The 20,653-nt window shown below is 35.4% G+C and overlaps 1 protein-coding gene across 1 annotated transcript in view; it reads left to right on the top strand.

Moving 5' to 3' along the window:
* UBE2W (ubiquitin conjugating enzyme E2 W) overlaps positions 1 to 19,891 on the top strand; it is a 78,947-nt gene extending 59,056 nt beyond the window's left edge. The window contains exon 6 of the mRNA XM_032316909.1: positions 12,807 to 19,891. Within this exon, the coding sequence (XP_032172800.1) occupies positions 12,807 to 12,820 (14 nt within the window). The 3' untranslated portion in view covers positions 12,821 to 19,891. The remainder of the gene's footprint in view (positions 1 to 12,806) is intronic.
* The last annotated feature ends 762 nt before the right edge of the window (positions 19,892 to 20,653 follow it).

Below are 20,653 nucleotides of genomic sequence, written 5' to 3'. Positions count from 1 at the left end.
TCCCCTGTGATTTTTGTATCCATAAGAGCATTTCCCTTATTTTTCTTTTATAAATGTTAGTCTAATAAGAAATTAGAATTGACAGAGCTAATTTATAGGAATATGGCCTTTCCCCCTTACCTTTCTATCCTTTGTGAAACTTGTTAACTGAGTTAGTTTGAGTCATTTAACAACTTCTTAAATTATAAGAGTTCTGTTAGGTGTTGATAACTGATGATTGAAATCAACATAGCACTACATCAGCAGTTATAAGTTAGAAAACACAGTGAAAGAATGCCATTTTTGAGAGCCAACAGATAAATATTCCAGCTAATGTTAATGACAACTATAGATGATCTAGAAGAAAAATGACGAAACTTGGAAGAGCTATGAAAAAATAAAGATATTTGATGACAAACCAGTATTATAGAAAAATGTATAGTCTTTACAAATTACAGGTTTAATATAACTTAGTAAAATTCCAGTGGAATAATGGGTGGGTATTTCAAAGTTTGGGGAAGACTAATAGGCAAGAAGAACTGTTTGGATTTTGAACTAAAGGATAATGAAGGAGAATTGGTCTACCAGATACCAAAACATATTAATGCAAGAGTAGACATCAAAATAGAATTACTTTCTATTTGTATTTGTATTTCTATTTTTTATATGTAAGATTTGAATATATAATCAGTTGGATGTCACAAAACCAATGAGGAAAAGACTATTTAGTAAGTAATCCTGTTAGGAACTTGGTAATCATCTTGGGAAAAAATACTTAAATTTTTACTTCATATGTAAACTCTTCCTTGTGGATTGAAATTTTTTTTTAAGAAAACAAAAAAATATATATATATATTTTTTTTAAGCTGAGTATCAGTTCGGATAAAGGAAGAATTTCTGAAGTTAAAAGGAATCAGAAATTAAATAGTTGTATGGAAATTTAAACCTTTTAGAAAACCTTTTATTTATTTATTTATTTTAAAGATTTTATTTATTTATTTGACAGGCAGCAAGAGAGGGAGCACAAGCAGGGGGAGTGGGAGAAGCAGGCTTCCTGCTCGACATGTGGCTCCATCCTAGGACCTAGGCTGAAGGGTGACACTTAACAACTGAGCCACCCAGGCACCCCTGGAAAATCTCAAAGCACAGTCAGCATAAGGTTTAAAAATGTGAAAAACAGTTATAGCTTATTAAAAATAAAGACCATTTATGAAAATTGCTTAACATAATACATACAATTAAAAGTGTAGACCAAAAAGTTCACAGTAAAGTAATTACAGATTTAGTATTTTGAAACTGTTATTGAATTGCAGAGTTGAGTAAAATAAGTGCAGTGCCAGAAAAGAGTAAAGGGTAGAATAAAATAGTACTCTCATATTTGCTGTTGGTATAGCAAGTTCAGCAATATTTAACAAGCTTAAATTTAAGATTCAAGGCTTTTGTCTCAGTTACCAAACTTCTGAGAATCCATCCTAAGAAAATCATCTTGAAAACAAGAAGTGTTTTATACAGTGGAATGTTCAGTGGAGCATTATAATATACTTTATTTCTTATTCCCCATGTGCTATTTTTCTGGAATGAATCCTGCACAGGCACATGCAAAAACACCCTCCTGCCTCAACCAGTCCTTGCCCTGCACACACCCTCTTGGGAACTCTTTCACCAAAGTCTTGCTGATTACTTTCTCTTTGAAAGAATCTAATAAACTGTATTACTGTGCTTGGAATGCTGGTTTTGTTTTAGTTTTCAAGAAATCCTCAGGTAATTCTGATGGAGCTTGTCACTTGAGAACTACTGTTAAAGGGATCCTGAGGTATAAAGGGACAGCTTTCTGTATAAAATGAATTAATAATCAGACTTAATTCTTTCTGAGCGCTGAAAGTCTGCTAAAACACTTAACAAGACCTACAGCCCTTTACTTCAATTTACATTGCTGGCTTCTCATTCTTTCTCATCTTCTTGCCTTTTAGGACCAAAAACCAAACTGCCTCCTCTCTGTGCCCTTCTGAGGAGCCCTTCTGAAAAAAAAAAAAAAGAAAGAAAGAAAGGGAAAAAAATTGAATGTCACAGACCCTTTGGTCTTAGCATAGAAAGTTCCCAGATTCACAAAAAGTTAGGATCGATCAAGAATATTCACAAACACAGCTAAATCAAACATTTTTTAAAGTGTCAAAGTTCTAAAGATAGTATAGTTACTCTATTTCCAACCCAGCTTCACTAATAATAGAAAAATCCCCCATTGTCTTTTCCATAGTGTTTTTATTTTTATTTATTTATTTTTTTAAAAGATTTGATTTATTTATTTGACAGAGATCGCAAGTAGGCAGAGAAGCAGGCCGAGAGAGGGAAGGGAAGCAGGATCCCCACTGAGCAGAGAGCCCGATGCAGGGCTGGATTCCAGGACCCTGGGATCATGACCTGAGCCAAAGGCAGAGGCTTTAACCCACTGAGCCACCCAGGTGCCCTTCCATAGTGTTTTTAAACCACTGGAGTTTTGTCTACGGCCATACCACCCTGAATGTGCCCGATCTCGTCTGATCTCGGAAGCTAAGCAGGGTCGGGCCTGGTTAGTACTTGGATGGGAAACCACTGGAGTTTTCTAATAAAACTTGAGAGGAAATTGTCTTGGAGTAATGAATTTTAAAAATACATTTATTTGGGACACCTGGGTGGCTCAGTAGTTAGGTGTCTGCCTTCAGCTCGGGTCATGATCTCAGGGTCCCGGGATCGAGTTCTGCATACGGCTCCTGCTCAGTAGGGAGCCTGTCTCTCCCTCTGCCCTCCCCCACCCCCCGCTTGTATGCATTCTCTTTCTCTCTCTCTCTCAAAAAAAAACAAAAAAAACCTTTATTTTGAAAGTGTAACCTCCTTTACCATTCTGTCCTGTCCCGATGTTAGATAGTATATTCCTGTTTTTTCCCCTTTCCTTCCTCCCTAGTAGGGAAATTTCAGAAAGATTACAATCTTTCAGGCCCTCTGATGCTCTTTTTTATAGTTGAAAGGATTTATGAGAAGTCCTTTCTCTGAGATTATTCCCAGAATTTTTCGTTATGTGCTTTTGATAAGAAATGGAGAAAGGTCACATAGTGAAACTAGAAATATAAAATAAATTCTTTAAAATAAAATACACTTCATATAAGTTTTTTGTAGTAGTTTTTAATCTATTAACTAAGAAATTTTTTACTTTCATGACTAAAGTAGAAAAGCCTTTTAGTAGTTTAAGCTATTAAATTTTCCACCTTAGCTCAGAAATACCGAGAGGCTTTTCAAACTAAATTGCCCCCCCCTTTTTTTTTTAAAGATTTTGTTTATTTATTTGAGATAGGGAAAGAGCGAGTGATGGGGAGAGACAGAAAGGGAGGGAGAAGCAGACTCCCACTGAGCAAGGAGCCCAACATGGGGCTCAATTCCAGGATCCTGGGATCATGACCTGAGCCAAAGGCAAATGCTTAACCAACTGAGCCACCTAGGCATCCCCAAATTAGCCTCTTAATGTATAATAAATAGTCCAGGGTTTGTGTAAGAATTCATTTTATTCAATAAACAGATTAAAAGTGTCTCTCTCCCCTCTCCCCCCAGTACAAATTAGCCATCTTAAAAGGACTGAATAATATTTCAACTAAATTATGATTATTCTGGTTCAGGTCCCAGTCCCAGGTACAGATAAATTGTTTTCATTTACAGATAATTCTGTTTAAAACATCCCAGTTTATTGACTTACGGTGATTATTCATATCTCAATATGTTTTTCTACTCATGCTTGGATCTTGCATATCTAAATCATTCCTTTCCCAGAATCCCCCTTTAAGTCAACAGTTTGCTCCAGGAGTGACCCTCATATGAAATCAAGCGCACGTAATACTAGTTATACTTTGACATGATAGAGCAACTGCTCTTTCATAAAGGGGACTGGGTATAGACAATCTTCCTTGAACTTTTCCTCCACCTTTAAAAAACTAAAGCATTTCAGCTGTGTAGCATATATTATCTTTGCCTTTATACATTTCAGAGTGAGTTATAACAATGTGAAAAATAGCTCACGTTGGCCTTATATTTGAAATTGGAAAATCTTTTAAGTCATGCTAACTCATAAAGCAAAACGTGTCTGCTCTGTTTTTGATCTTTCCAGATGTCAGCTTATGTTTTTCTGTTTAGCTGCTTTAGTTCCAAAAAGATCTTCATGGATTAATCATATTCTCCTTACAACAACAAATTATCAAGAAATATGGACTCTTGTTATTTCGTAGCATCATCTAATTCTGAAAGGATTATAAGGTCAAATCAGAGTCCTGATGTGACCTGCAGACCTTAATAAAAAGATCAGAGACTGAGCAAAGTCTTGCTTGGAATTAGATGAACTCACTGAAACACTTAACATTTCAGTTTTTATAAGCCAAGCGGAATTGTAGCCCTCAGGTACAAGCTCCATAGTCCTGTGTGGTGCTAACCAACATACTTGGGTCAACATGGGTCAGAGTGTTTCTCAGTATTTGGAATCAAAGAGGCAAGAGAGGTTTGGGTTTAGATTCATAATATCTGTGTGCTTCAGAGAGGGCTTCCTGGATGCAGGATGGATGCTCTATTAATGAAAAACAGTAATTTGGCAATTCAGTAGATGTCCTGGTTATAGAAGAGTAGATTTCCACTGATACACCAAAATTGAGCTGCCAAATAACCAGTGTTAAGTTCTTGCGAAAAAAGTCTCTTTCAACTTAAACTATCTTCCACATTGTTGGTATATCTTGAAAATGTAGGTCAGGGGCACCTGGGTGGCGGCTCAGTGGGTTAAGGCCTCTGCCTTTGGCTCGGGTCATGATCCCAGGGTCCTGGGATCGAGCCCCGCATCGGGCTCTCTGCTCAGCAGGAAGCCTGCTTCCTCCTCTCTCTCTCTGCCTGCTTGTGATCTCTGTCTGTCAAATAAATAAATAAATAGATAGATAGATAGATAGATAGATAAATAAATAAATAAAATCTTTTTAAAAAAAGAAAAGAAAATGTAGGCGAGTCAACTGCTACCCTACTGTTACTTGTGGTATCATACTGTAGGCATTTCTGTTTGCATTTCTTTTCTTTTCTTATTTTTTTTTTTTTAAGATTTTTATTGATCTGTTTGACGGGGAAAGATTACAAGCAGGCAGAGAGGCAGGCAGAGAGGCAAGCAGAGGGAGGTGGGAAGCAGGCTCCCCGCTGAGCAGAGAGCCTGACACAGGGCTCCATCCCAGGAGCTGAGCTGAAGGCAGAGGCCTAACCCACTGAGCCACCCAGGCGCCCCTGTTTGCATTTCTTTTGAACTTCTCCCTAGCTCCTATTAAACTGTAAAAAGTTATAGATATGTGAATATATACTCCTTATTGTTACTTACTTTGAGTTTGCTATTAACCTGTTCTCCAGAATTTTATTACTTTTACAGTTTCTATTCACTAAAGGGTTAAGGTCATATCTGCCTTGGTATACAAATATTCTGTGTTGAAAATTTAGCCAGAGGCCCATATGCTTTGAAAAATCAATTAAACACAATAGGTTTAAAAATAAAAAATTGGGGAGCTTGGGTGGCTCAGTGGGTTAAGCCACTGCCTTTGGCTCAGGTCATGATCTCAGAGTCCTGGGATCGAGTCCTGCATCAGGCTCTCTGCTCAGCGGGGAATCTGCTTCCCTCTCTCTCTCTCTGCCTGCCTCTCCGTCTACTTGTGATTTCTCTCTGTCAAATAAATAAATAAAATCTTTAATTAAAAAAAAATTTAAAAATTAACAAAGGGAACTAACCAAAATAAGTATTTGAATAGACAGCTCATTTCAGCATACAAAGGGGCTGAGGAATTGACCTATAGTTCAGGGCTAGAATGGTCCATAGAAAACAAATGTTATACAGTTTAGTACCCAAATGAATGAATGAGTGTCAAAGTTTAAAATCATACAATAGACATAATTACGCTTGAAAAAGATAAAAAGTATCTTTTTATGGGACCATAAAAATACTTCAATAAGATAGATAATAGAATTCATTAATAATACGATCCATCTGTTTCCTAGCATCGAGATTAAACATACACAACTTGGTTTCATAAGTGATTGCTTTCCACAGATGGCAGTACTGATCTAGTTCCTGAAGCATTTTCCTTAACGTGATACAAAATTGAGCAGTATAGCTCAAGACTGTAATTGAGTATTGGCTTCAGAAGACTAGGCTTACAGGAAATAGATTGGCATGATGTTTAGTTGTTACGTCCAATAAACTGTTAAGTTTATAAATTTGGGGAGGAGTAGAGAATATCTTCTTGTTTTACAAAACTGTAGACTATTCTGGTTCCATTCAGCTGGAACATTTACTATAAAAATTCTAAGGATTATTAGGTGATAGGAACACAGTCATATCAGATTAGTATTAACAAAATTTCCTGCCTTATAGCTGTCCATAGAATTACCTAATTATTTGTGAACTTTTTTTTACATTTGCAGTACCTGTTAGGATTAGAGAATCACTTTCTAAATTTCTAATTCCAGATTTTACTCAGTCTAACAGTTTTTTTCCTTGTATTTCTTGCTGGATAACAATTCTGTTGTCTTCTGTGGAATCTTTCTTAGTTGATTCATAAAAGCAAACAAAAAAACCTTTAATTCCTAAAACTGCTGACATACAAACCTATGTGTAAAGATTTAGTTTAGGGACGTCTGGGTGGCTCAGTTGGTTGAGCAGCAGCCTTTGGCTCAGGACATGATCCCAGCGTCCTGGGGTCGAGTCCCACATCGGACTCCTTGCTCATCTTGGAGCCTGCTTCTCCCTCTGCCTCTGCCTGCCACTCTGTCTGCCTGTGCTCACTCTCTTTGACAAATAAATAAATAAAATCTTTTTTTTTAAAAAAAAGATTTAGTTTAGTTTTGTTTTTAAGATTTTATTTATGGGACGCCTGGGTGGCTCAGTTGGTTAAGTGCCCGCGTTTGGCTCAGGTCATGATCCCAGAGTCCTAGGATCGAGTCCCACATTGGGTAGGCTCCCAGCTCAGCGGGGAGCCTGGTTCTCCCTCAGCCTGCTGCTCTCCCTGCTTGTGCTCACTCACTCTTTCTCTCTCTCTGACAAATAAATAAAATCTTTTAAAAAATTCATCGAAAAAAGTATTTTATTTATTTGAAAAAGAGACTGAGAGAGAGAGCACAAGAGGAGGGAGGGGCAAAGGGAGAAGCAGACTCCCCGCTGAGCAGGGAGCCCCTATGCGGGGCTTGATCCCAGGACTCCAGGATCATGACCTGAACCTAAGGTAGTCGCTTAACCAACCGAACCACCCAGGTGCTCCAAAGATTTAGTTTTGTCTTGGAAGTGAAATCCTACTTCATATCTACTTACTACTGTGTTCCTTTTCTTCTAGTCTTTAGTCTTTGGGAATATCTAGGGAGGTAGTCTCCAATATAATGTGATGGTTGTGAAGTCCATTAAAATGTGATAGGTTTTATGCTCTGGGGAAAACTAACTGACCTTCTTCTAATGTATTTCTCTCTCACTCATATTTCCCAAAAGTCAGTGAAGTTAGCCATGATAGATGTCATCTCTTTGGAACTGGTTATTTGTATATTATATTTGAGGGTATACTTTTAATAAGGGCTTCTACAGTTCCAGAAAAAAATTTAAATGGTTAACCTGAGACATTTTTTTCAGGCCTTCATCTTGCTACAAATATTTAGTCAAGAGGTTAGAAATATTGAGGTGTTTTTTTTTTTTTTTTTTTTTTTTTATTTTCAGCATAACAGTATTCATTATTTTTTCACCACACCCAGTGCTCCATGCAATCTGTGCCCTCTGTAATACCCACCACCTGGTACCCCAACCTCCCAGCCCCCCACCACCACTTCAAACCCCTCAGATTGTTTTTCAGAGTCCATAGTCTCATGATTCACCTCCCCTTCCAATTTCCCCCAACTCCCTTCTTCTATCTCCCCATGTCCTCCATGCTGTTTGTTACGCTCCACAAATAAGTGAAACCATATGATAATTGACTCTCTCTGCTTGACTTATTTCACTCAGCATAATCTCTTTGAGTCCTGTCCATGTTGCTACAAAAGTTGGGTATTCAGCCTTTCTGATGGAGGCATAATACTCCATAGTGTCTATGGACCACATTTTCCTTATCCATTCGTCCATTGAAGGGCATCTTGGTTCTTTCCATAGTTTGGCGACCGTGGCCATTGCTGCTATAAACGTTGGGGTACAGATGGCCCTTCTTTTCACGACATCTGTATCTTTGGGGTAAATACCCAGGAGTGCAATTGCAGGGTCATAGGGAAGTTCTGTTTTTAATTTCTTGAGGAATCTCCACACTGTTCTCCAAAGAGGCTGCACCAACTTGCATTCCCACCAACAGTGTAAGAGGGTTCCCCTTTCTCCACATCCCCTCCAACACATGTTGTTTCCTGTTTTGTTAATTTTGGCCATTTTAACTGGTGTAAGGTGATATCTCAATATGGTTTTAATTTGAATCTCCCTGATGGCTAGTGATGATGAACATTTTTTCATGTGTCTGATAGCCATTTGTATGTCTTCATTGGAGAAGTGTCTGTTCCTATCTTCTGCCCATTTTTTGATACGATTGCCTGTTTTGTGTGTGTTGAGTTTGAGGAGTTCATTATAGATCCTGGATATCAACCTTTTGTCTGTACTGTCATTTGCAAATATCTTCTCCCATTCCGTGGGTTGCCTCTTTGTTTTTTTGACTGTTTCCTTTGCTGTGCAGAAGCTTTTGATTTTGATAAAGTCCCAAAAGTTTATTTTCGCTTTTGTTTCCTTTGCCTTTGGAGACATATCTTGAAAGAAGTTGCTATGGCTGATATCGAAGAGATTACTGCCTATGTTCTCCTCTAGGATTCTGATGTATTCCTGTCTCACGTTGAGGTCTTTTATCCATTTTGAGTTTATCTTTGTGTACGGTGTAAGAGAATGGCCGAGTTTCATTCTTCTACATACAGCTGTCCAGTTTTCCCAGCACCATTTATTGAAGAGATTGTCTTTTTTCCACTGTATATTTTTTCCTGTTTTGTCGAAGATTAATTGACCATAGAGTTGAGGGTCCATATCTGGGCTCCCTACCCTGTTCCACTGGTCTATGTGTCTGTTTTTATGCCAGTACCATGCTGTCTTGGTGATCACAGCTTTGTAATAAAGCTTGAAATCAGGTAATGTGATGCCCCCAGTTTTATTTTTGTTTTTCAACATTTCCTTAGCGATTTGGGGTCTCTTCTGATTCCATACAAATTTTTGGATTATTTGCTCCAGCTCTTTGAAGAATACTGGTGGAATTTTGATTGGAATGGCATTAAAAGTATAGATTGCTCTAGGCAGTATAGACATTTTATCAATGTTTATTCTTCCGATCCAAGAGCATGGAAGGGTCTTCCATCTTTTTGTGTCTTCTTCAATTTCCTTCATGAGTGTTCTGTAGTTCCTCGAGTACAGATCCTTTACCTCTTTGGTTAGGTTTATTCCCAGGTATCTTATGGTTCTTGGTGCTATAGTAAATGGAATCGATTCTCTAATTTCCTTTTCTGTATTTTCATTGTTAGTGTATAAGAAAGCCACTGATTTCTGCACATTGACTTTGTATCCTGCCACGTTGCTGAATTGCTGTATGAGTTCTAGTAGTTTGGGGGTGGAGTCTTTTGGGTTTTCCATATAAAGAATCATGTCATCTGCGAAGAGAGAGAGTTTGACTTCTTCATTGCCTATTTGGATATCTTTTATTTCTCGTTGTTGTCTGATTGCTGTTGCTAGGACTTCTAATACTGTGTTGAACAAGAGTGGTGAAAGTGGGCATCCTTGTCTTGTTCCTGATCTCAACGGGAAGGCTGCAAGCTTTTTCCCATTGAGGATGATACTTGCTGTGGGTCTTTCATAGATAGCATTTATGAAGTTCAGGAATGTTCCCTCTATCCCTATACTTTGAAGCGTTTTAATCAGGAATGGATGCTGGATTTTGTCAAATGCTTTTTCTGCATCAATTGAGAGGGCCATGTGGTTCTTCTCTCTTCTCTTATTAATTTGTTCTATCACATTGATTGATTTGCAAATGTTGAACCATCCTTGTAGCCCAGGAATGAATCCCACCTGGTCATGGTGGATAATCTTTTTAATGTGCTGTTGGATGCTGTTTGCTAGGATCTTGTTGAGAATCTTAGCATCCATATTCATCAGTGATATTGGTCTGAAATTCTCCTTTTTGGTAGGGTCTTTGCCTGGTTTGGGGATCAGGGTAATGCTGGCTTCATAGAAAGAGTCTGGAAGTTTTCCTTCTGCTTCAATTTTTGGAAACAGCTTCAGGAGAATAGGTGTTATTTCTTCTTTGAAAGTTTTGTAGAATTCCCCAGGGAATCCGTCAGGTCCTGGGCTCTTGTTTGTTGGGAGGTTTTTGATCACTGCTTCAATCTCGTTACTAGTTACTTCAATTTTGGGAGTTTATAGTTTTCCAGGAATGCATCCATTTCATCAAGGTTGCTAAGCTTATTGGCATATAACTGTTGATAATAACTTCTGATGATTGTTTTTACTTCCTTGGTGTTAGTTGTGATCTCTCCCTTTTCATTCATAATTTTATGAATTTGGGCTTTCTCTCTTTTCTTTTGGATTAGTGTGGCCAATGGCTTATCGATCTTATTGATTCTTTCAAAAAACCAACTTCTAGTTTCATTGATACGTTCTAGTGTATCTTTGGTTTCTACCTCACTGATCTCAGCTCTGATCTTGATGATTTCCCTTCTTATATGTGGAGTTGGTTTGATTTGTTGTTGATTCTCCAGTTCTTTAAGGTGCAGAGACAGCTGCTGTGTTCTGGATTGTTCCTTTTTTTGAGGGAGGCTTGGATGGATATGTATTTCCCCCTTAGGACTGCCTTTACTTATTGAATTCTTTGATCATGTTTTACAGACTTATATTTGTCTTGATCCACGATGGGTTTGCTCTAAAAACTTTTTTTTTGTAAACCATCTTAGATTCAATAATGTTTTTTCATCTAGCTAGGAAACAGTATTCCTTTTGATAACAAATGGATTTTTTACTTCTTAGTGATGGCCTTTTTATTTGGGGAAAAGTTAGCCATGGCTTTAGCTCATACTTGTCTCCATACTTAAGTATTTGCTTGTAGATTCTTTGATTACTTAGAGCTGTGACAGATTTGTAATGTTTAAGTCATTGTGTCCCTGTGGGTCCAACTATCAGAGATAATAGAACTCTATTTTCAAAACTTACTAATAAGTTTATTTCTCTAAAGATAGAGTATTCAAGCCAGGGAATATTAGTCGTTTTTTTGTTTGTTTGTTTGTTTTTTAAACATCTAATCCAAGGTAGGGATTGGGCTAGGGAGAATAGCTTTATATGGATTTCTTAATCATTTTGGTGGATTGTAGCACATTCTACAGCACTTACTATACTGGAGTACTTCAGAATGAGCAACCTGATGGAAATACATTTATGTTGTAGTCTATCAAAGATGATATACCTTTTGGAGATAAGATCTTATTATTGGTGATTAATTAGGTACTTGATGTTCAGGTTGAATTTTGTCTCACTTTTCTTACCGTATACATTGTCATGTGGTAGAATACTTAAGGTTTGACTTATTAGGTAGAATTTAGTGCCATCTCTTAGCTTAGAGGTCTGTGTGATTAGTTGTTTTTTTTTTTTTTTTTTTTTTACAAGGACCCTGGAGTTATAAATTACTCCGTTGGAAGAGTGATGTTTTAAGGACCCTCTTTACATTCTTAAGTTTGTTCTGCATCCATGGCATCCATATCTCCTTGTTGTTCCAAGTTCCATAGTAATTTAAGAAACAGATACTTTGATGTGACACTTAGAAGCTATAGGCTATCTGCTTATTTTCTTCTTAAAGATATTTTCTTTAAAGATTTCTGATGATGTATTTTAAAAATCTAGTATATTTCACCCTTTAGATTGGCATTAAAATATAGAGTAATAGTCTGTGAGTTTGCCCAGTATAGAAATCAAATTTACTGGTTTTTAGTTTTCCTTGAGTTTTATTAACAGTGTATGGATCCTAAGGTGGAACAGTTTGTAAAGTATTTTGGCCAGTTTTTCAGCAGCGCTCTCCTTGAGAGCTTTCACAACTCTTGGGTAGTTGCCATTAGTCTGTCTTCTTTCTAAAGCTGCTTTCTGAAGAGTAACCAGTCCTCAAAATAAATCCTTCAGATATGTCTTGTGAAATAATTTTGTAAAATAAGTTAGGAACTCCTTAATCTTACATAATGTGTTGAGGTTATCAGAAGGCATTATTAAATCTGTGAGGTGTTTTTTTTTTAATGGCCTCGTTTGTATATGTATCTATATTTGCTTAAAATGTTATTAATTTATCTTTAGAAAATACACTTAAACATTAACAGTGTATTAATTAATTTGTTAATTGTGCCTCATTTGTGAAGTTATTTCCTTTATAAAGACAAAACATGGATTATCCTGTGTTAAATACTATGACATTGTTCGTCAGGAGTTTACTTCCTATCATTACAACTTAAAATTGTTGCTCATAAAATAACTCTTTACGACTGATAAATCATTAATATGTGCTAACATAATCAATTTATTATTTTAAATAGAACTAACATACTGGTGCATCATTTAAGACTTGTGTGGACTACTATTTCTGTGAAAGAATGGAACTTGATTTGTTTGTTATATAATTGAACACAAATGGGACTTTTTATTTGTAAAGATTGGGGGAGGCAAGTTAGACATGTAAACCATGTTCTTGAAATTATTTCTGTTAGACTAACTTGTATGGATTTTACTTATGCATGTTTGACTTTTTTAATTGTCTTTTTCTCTCCTTTTCTTAAAGATGATACTTGTTGATGCCACTGTTATCATCCTCCTAGCAGAAGATAGTCCTACTGAGAAAATGAGCACTTTGATCATTCAGTCTTTGAACTTTAACCTTTGACTGGAAGTGACCTATAGGCAATGAAGACTACTTCCTTTTACTGCATTTTTACTCGTGTGCATTCTGGGCGCATGTTGATCGCTGGTTCAGTCCAGGCAACTGACATGCTTTTATTAGTCATACAGTATTAATGCAGGTGTCAGGAAATGTCAATATAATTCCATTTTTTATTTTTATTTTTTTAAGCTTTTGGAAAAGTTCCAGGTCCTCATGTATTGTGCAATAACAATGACTTCCTTGGCGGTTTTGGGACGTTCATTGCCGGCAATGGACGTTAAACAGGAAAAATTTTCATTAACTCCTGCCACCCAATAATTAATGCATGATAGGGCCTATGAAATGAACTTACTGGTTATAATGGGATTATAAATAAAGTGAGGGATCCAACATTACTTTGAAAGTCACCCCAACTGTTTATATTTGGATTCTATGCACTGTGATCCTAAGGTTTAACAGCATGAATTAACATGCGTCTTTAAAGGACTGTAATGAAAGATCATTGCGTATTTATTGAATTGTTTATATCTGCTGTCAAATTGTTTTGACATGGAAGGTTTTCAAGTAACATTGGCAGAGAGGTACAATATTGTTTATCCCTATGGTGAAAATAAATTCATTTGTTGTATATAGTTCCTCAATCTCTGGAGTAAAGGTATGAGTAAATCTAGGGTATGAACGGTTGAATCAAGGCTTGATCTTGGAAGTAAGAACAATGGCAGTGAGGATGAAACTGCTGCAGTCCTTAATTGGGGCTTGTTTGTACAGTAACGATTTTTCCAAGTAGATTAATCTACACTCTGTTACTTCCTGCTAGCCATCAGCATGAGCCCTACTGCCTAAACACTATTTCATTTATTTATGTTTGAAAAATCCATAAAGAGTTTTCATTTGCAATTTTGTTTCTTTTGTTATGTTTTAAGTCAAGTTTGAATGTTACAGTACTTCAATTGAAAAGCTTTTGTCAAGTTTTTTCTTGTAATTTTTTCTTTACTTGTAAGTATCATTTTGTCCTTTAATCCTGTACCCTAAAATAAGAAATACATTTTTGACAGAGGCTTAATGTTTTAACAAAAGAGTGTGGACATTTTTATTTTAAAATTTAGGCAAAAGTACACTCTAGAATGGTATGTTTGCTTATTTGTTTCACATAACCGTACAGTTTTTCCTGGAGGGATTTGTTTTATTTTGTTTTCTTGTTGTTGAAAAGACTTTGCTTACAGCTAGATAAAATTTTTCTATAGAAAAAAAAAATTGTTGAAACGTCCAATTCTCAGTACCATGTAAGTTAATGATATTGCAACTAGGTTCTCTTTTTAAAAAGCAATTATGTATTTTATAAATTACCTTTTCACATATGCAAAAATCTGTTTCTACTACAATGTTATTTTTACTAATGCCTGTTGTTGCACTCTTTTTGACATATCCTGCAGTGAATAAATATATGAATCAATTTGGGCTTAAAAATAAAGGCCAATTGGCTAAAAGGTTTGAAGTATGTACCCCAGCAAAACATCCAATCAATAATTGGCAAGGAATATTTTCAAAATTGTTTTTAATCTCTGTATAGATGACATTTTGTAGCTTTGTACATGTTGTTAATTAAGGGCATATAATTTTACACTCTAAAAGTATAATTGCTGAACTCAGGGGTGGGTAGACTTCAAAAATATGTCTGCTGTAGAAATAACTTGAAAAAAAAAAATTAAAACTATGGCCAGCCACCAAATTGTGGATACTGTTTATACTATAGTTAGCAACTAACACTTTTTAAAATTAAACACATTTTTTGTTCTTTCTTGACTAGATACACATAAGTTCTCATAATAGTCTATCAGTCTTATCATTTGGCCTGTTTAACTAAGACAGAAAATGTTTTTTGGGATGCTTTGAGCTACTCTTAGTTTTTAACTGCTTTTTAATATGAAATCTGCAGCGGCAAATTATGTATTTCTCATATTTTACACAACTGCTCCAAACTACTGATTGACTTGATCATTTTCAGGGGTGGGGGTGGGGGATCTTTCTCCGTATTGCTGGTCCACGTACTAAAATTCTTTTATAAAGAAATGACCTGTGACATTTAGTCACCAAAGGAATTAATATACCAGGTCAAAGATTAACAGTGCTGTCCTGTAGATTAATAGGTCTTATATAGCCTCAATTGAGTTTTTTAAAATAAAAGAAGCAGTATTTTAACATACCTCTTTCTCTACATAGAGATACCATAAAATAAAACAAAGTAGAGGAAAGTAAAGGAAACCAAATAATTTCAGTACATTTTATGGTTTAAAGAGAAGATAAGATGAAATACCTAAAATATAGGAATACCAACCATTCAGCATTTGCAATAAGGTAACACCTTATTCATTGCAGTACTCCCTTGAACTTAGGAATTATTGGAAACTCCTTTGCACTTCGATTTAATTAAGTTAATTTTAAATGTAAGTTAAACATTATTAAAAGACATAAGACGTTTACCTAAGTCTTTGCTCTAGAGAGGGCATTTAATGGCTTTGTAATAATAAAAAGAATATTTCTCTGTAATGTGTTGTTGAACAACAACCAGAATACCAAGAAAATGTACATAGGATTTTGCTACTTCCCTCTTTCCTTGCTCCGTGGGGCACTATCTGCTGCATAGGCCTACAGAATTATACTTTCATATTTAGACAATATGTACTCTCTATTTATTTATTTATTTATTTATTTTAAGGCCATTCTTCTGGTTTGCCAAATTCTATTAAGACAGTGATACATTCATTTCCTTATTTTGCATGCTTAGATCATGAACTTGGTGCCCTCTCAAAAATATTATGTGAAGTAGGTATTAATGCCATAGATTTTAAAGAAAGAAATGGTTTTCAGTTTTTTTAAGATAAATTTTTTAAAATAAATTTTATGGCTGTTCTCTTAAGGAATTTAATATTCACCTCTAAAGGACTTAACTTGTAGTGGATGAATTCCTCCTTTTAGCTAGCAGGGAAATAAAGCTTTTTTTAATCCCCAAAAGAAAATGCTAAAATAGCTTTTATATACAGTTCATCTGGAGAAAGATCTTAATCCTTATTGTTTTGACTAGGTATATAAATATTTGATATAAAATAACTAGGATAGTTTTATTAGTTTTTCCCTTCTGAAATTTTAAATATATGCAAATATATATCATTAGATTTCTGTGGCAAATAATAATTTCTTCAGATTCTAAAGCAGGTATCTAGTGACTGCTTAATTATTTCCAGATTGCATCAAAGATGAATTGACAAATAATGGAAATGAGTAGTGATATGCAAATGGTATGTAACCACATATTACTTGTTTCTGGTAATCAAGTCTTATTTTTTAAAAAGCCTATTGTTTTTGAGAATTGAGATATTTAAAACTTGTTAAAGCTTCTTCCTAAAAATAGATGAGAAGAGGAGGTACTGTATGTTCAGAAGTTTTTTAAATAAAGAATTCAGTGTCACTAGTTCTAAGCCTTTATGGTTACTGCTGCTTATATTTCTCAGTCTCACTTTTATTTAGTTTTTTGTACATATTTTAGCTGAATGCTTAGGATTTATTAAGTGTATATAAATTGGTTTTCAAAAAGAACTGAGGCTTTCCCATATCTTTTCTGCGGATTCACTGTTAACAAAATCAGCTACTGCATGGTTCTGTGTTATGCTAATGCCTTTGCATGATTAAGATCTGTGAAGGTGTGTCTTAGTCTGCACCCCTTGGCCCTAATCCTCTTTGCAGTCTTTTGTTTGTTTTTATCTCTTTCATTTTTCTTTCTTCCTTTCTCTTCAGAGATGTCCAATATGTCAGTCTTCAGCAGTTTCCCTAAGTTTTCCCCTCTCCTTCCTTACCTCTCTTCCTGCCTTCCTCCCTTTCTTCCCCTTTCCTGTTCTTGAGGTTAGGGAATCCAAAAGAGGAAGATTAGTGAAATTACATCAGAATTTTTTCTTTAAAAAGATTCCTTCCTACAAATAAAATACATAGAGTTTCTGATACCTTATTTCAGTTCATCAGTATGTGGCTAAATTTGTTGAATAATTGCTTAATAAATGAGCTGTTAACTAGTAATTCCCAAAGCCTAATTATTTCCCAAATGAATTAAATTATTTGTTTTGGTAAAACTGTTTGTCCATTTAAGTTTCTAAGCCATTTTGAGATTTTTTAATAATTTGTGGGAGACTTTTGTTTTCTCAGCATGAACTGTGTATTAAAGACAGGCTTGTATGCATCATTATCATTAGAGGCCTTTGGAGTCTAAACATGTACTTCAGACTTAGACCTTTATTCTTAAAGTTGAAGTTCTGCTCCTGACTATGGTCCTGTAATTGAGGTGTTTATTGGATTTTAATTCTCAAATGGTATTGGGACTTACATTTAGGGATGAATCTCCAGAATGGTTACATGAATGTCTTTTTTTATGAAAAATTTTTTATAAAACATTGTAATATCTGAAGACATTTTGAATATGTGGAAGGAATGCCTGAATAGAAGCTGGTATATTTTAAACATGCGTAAAGAACTAATTGAGCAAGTTGAGTGCAGTTGACAGTGAAAAAGAGAACAGTTTCTTGATGCATACATCGTCAGGGTTTTGTGAAAAGTTTGCTTCTGCAGTCATTCTAAGCTGCTTTCTCAATGGCAAAGCATGGTTCTGGGCTTTGGCTTATTAGTTGTGATATCACTTGTCAAATTTAGCAGTTAATGGAAAGATTGCGTAATCCCACCTCTCTAATTTTAAAGTGGAAACAAGTTGAGTAAGGAATGTGGTTGATAGAAACCGTGAAAATCAAGTCTCTTCATAGTTAACCACAGATTATTTATATAAATATTGATTATCAGGCTCGGGGTAAAATAATTATTTGAAAATATTAATATATCAGTTATCTATAGCCAAGAATTAAGTCAATGTTCAAGTTAAAATGGGTTTGTTGTTTTTAGTTGGTACCATTTTTCTCTCAATATTCAGAAATATGATTGTGCATTTTATTAATAGGAATGGAAGCTCATGCTTGAGGGTTTGAATAGGGTGGATGTATATATATTTTATAATTCAAGTTGTAAAATATGTAAAGCTACTGCTTTTTGAATAGAATATAAATGTTAAGACAAATCTATATATTATATATTTTTAAATACATGTATCAAACTTTTGTTAGTTGAATATAAATTACATTGTGTGCTTTATGGAATTCAGTAACTTTTAATAATAAAGCAGTTGTCATTGATTTATTTTATGTAGACTTGAATATTAAATTGAATAGATATTAAATCTCTTTGTAGTTTATAATGTAAAAATTTACTTACGTACTAGTTTCTCTTTACAAAGGACTGTGATCTACAAAGGATTGTGGAAACAGTAAAATGCCCATTTCCAAAGATAAGTGCAACAAAATGAAGATAGTCACTAAAGCACTTATGTATTTAACAGATAATGTTTACTTAGTAGTGTAGCCTACTATGTCTTAGTGGTTCTTCATGCTTTAATTAATGAAATCCTGAGTAAAAGGTGGGTGTTTTCAGAAAAGGTGGAAATTGAGACTCAGGCACTTGCTTAGAGTTACCATGAGTCTGATGTTGCTGAGCTTTAAGTTGTATGATTCCTAAGGATATTCTGTAGAGAACTTTGGGATGTTTTCCTGAATATCCACACAGATCAAATAACTTACTTAGATGAGTGACTCCGGAAGCTATGAGAAGAGAAAAGGAGATAAGCAGAAGAAGGGGTATCTCTCTGCATCTCTGTTATTCATAGCAGGAAGAAATTTAATATTCTCTGCTGATTTCTAGGTTTTCTATTCACGGGGCATGTGCCTGCCCAGGAGCACCTTACTCCTCACTGGGGCAGCTGTGCTATCATAAAACTACCTTATCTCAGCATGCTCGTTCTGCATCCCTCAACATTAGATGAATAGCTGGTTAGATAAATGTAAGGTCCAGCTTCCTTTGTATTTGGACTTTGGTGACACTCTTTCCCTTTATAATCCTTAAAATAATTTCTACCTCTCATAGAAGGTTTAAGCCACTGTGAATAAGTGATTCTGTTGAAATCCCTGTATTCCTTAGTACTTTTCACTCTAACATATGGCAGAATTAAACTTGAACTGAATTGAAGTCCAGTGCTGCAACTCAGGGTTTTCTGTGCTTGGGTAATATGGACCAAGGCCACAGTGGTTCTATATCTGTCCTGGGAATTCCTGTCAATAAATATTTTAAATTGCCTATGAGATTTCTTTTTAATGTTTGCTTAAGGCAAAATATATAAGTGGGAGACCTGTGTGCTCTTTCTAATTCAGTGGAGTGTGGAAATGTTTTAATAATGAAAGTTGAAATAAGAAACTAAGGTAGAAATTATCTTCTCATATAGGTACTTGGCCTTCAAGGACCTACTGTGGGTAGATAAAACTCATCAGGCAAGAACATAATAAGGATGGCTATATCCTGCAGAAAAGGTATCCAACTTAATATTAAAGTTTTTTATGTTTCTCCCCCCCACACCCCCAAATACATATTTCTCTTCTTTCCTGTCACGATGGCATTTCTATCCAACCTAGTTATCCAGATGAAGAATTATCACTAGTCCTCTCTGACACTTTTCCATCATTAATCTCTATTGAGCCTGTCTTTAAAAAATATATATCTAAAATTTCTTTCTTCCCTCCAGTGCCATTGCCGTTATCCTGGTGTTCCCAGGCTGCTCTTCAGCCATCCACACACCTTGTTCCATATAAGTAATAGCAAAACAAGACTACCTGTACTTGGCTAATGTTCTTCCATGTTCCTAGAATGTTCATCTCTCTTTCTACCTGAAAAGTCTAGTTCAAATGTAGTTACAGGGTATCTTTGTCCTTCTTCCCTTCCCACTCCTTACCAGTTTTCTATCCTGGATTCTTTAATAAAAGGGACAATGTCTCAATGGTGCTTGTGTCCTCAGCATGTAGTATACAGTACCTATCCTATAAACTTTTAATAAATGTTTGTTAAATTAATTTGATTGTACTTGTATTTTTATACTAACTTTTCCCAAGAAACTTACTCAGGTGCTAGCAATTTTGAAACATAGATCTAAACCACCTATCTGTGTGAAGTGTCAAAGCAGAACACCCTATCCTTACTACTGCAGAGAGTTTGAAAATAACTACTTTGAAGTAAATCATTAACCATTTGTAACTGGTTTGATTTTATTTTATTAAAAAAAGTTTTCATATATTTTGCTGTACCTGAGGAAAATCAGTTACCTTGAATTATTTACAAATTAAGAATATAATTGGTTTAAGTTAGATATATTTGTGGAGACCAGAGATTATAAAGGTAAACCTAATACTAAGCTTAAAAACAGGCATTGAGCAAATACTTAGTACTTTTATGCTAAAAATGATGACAGATAAAAGAAAGCACATTATCTTCAAAGGGCCTGTGTTATAGGCAGGATAAGAAAGAAAAATAATGCAGCATCAAAAGTGATGAGCACTACAAGGTGCAGCAAATAGCAGTTTTTGGTAATCACAGAAGTGAGTTGACTGCAAGAACTGTAATGACTTGAAAATTATAAACCTTGTGGGTGAGTTCTTGGCAAGTCCAATGACTCCAAGTACAGAAGCCCTGGGAGAGGATATGCCTGTATGAATGCCGAACTAGTTGAAGTTGTGGCTGGTTCAGAGTAAGCCAGTGGGGGAGCAGCAGCCAAAGGCCAAATGATGTGTAGGGCTTTGTGAGTGAGGGTAAGTTAGAAATTGGTCTTTCAGTTTCCA

The sequence above is a fragment of the Mustela erminea genome, chromosome 16 (assembly GCF_009829155.1).
Source record: "Mustela erminea isolate mMusErm1 chromosome 16, mMusErm1.Pri, whole genome shotgun sequence".
NCBI lineage: Eukaryota > Metazoa > Chordata > Mammalia > Carnivora > Mustelidae > Mustela > Mustela erminea.
Note: the sequence above shows the minus strand (reverse complement) of the source record. Positions and strands in the feature narration are given on the sequence as shown.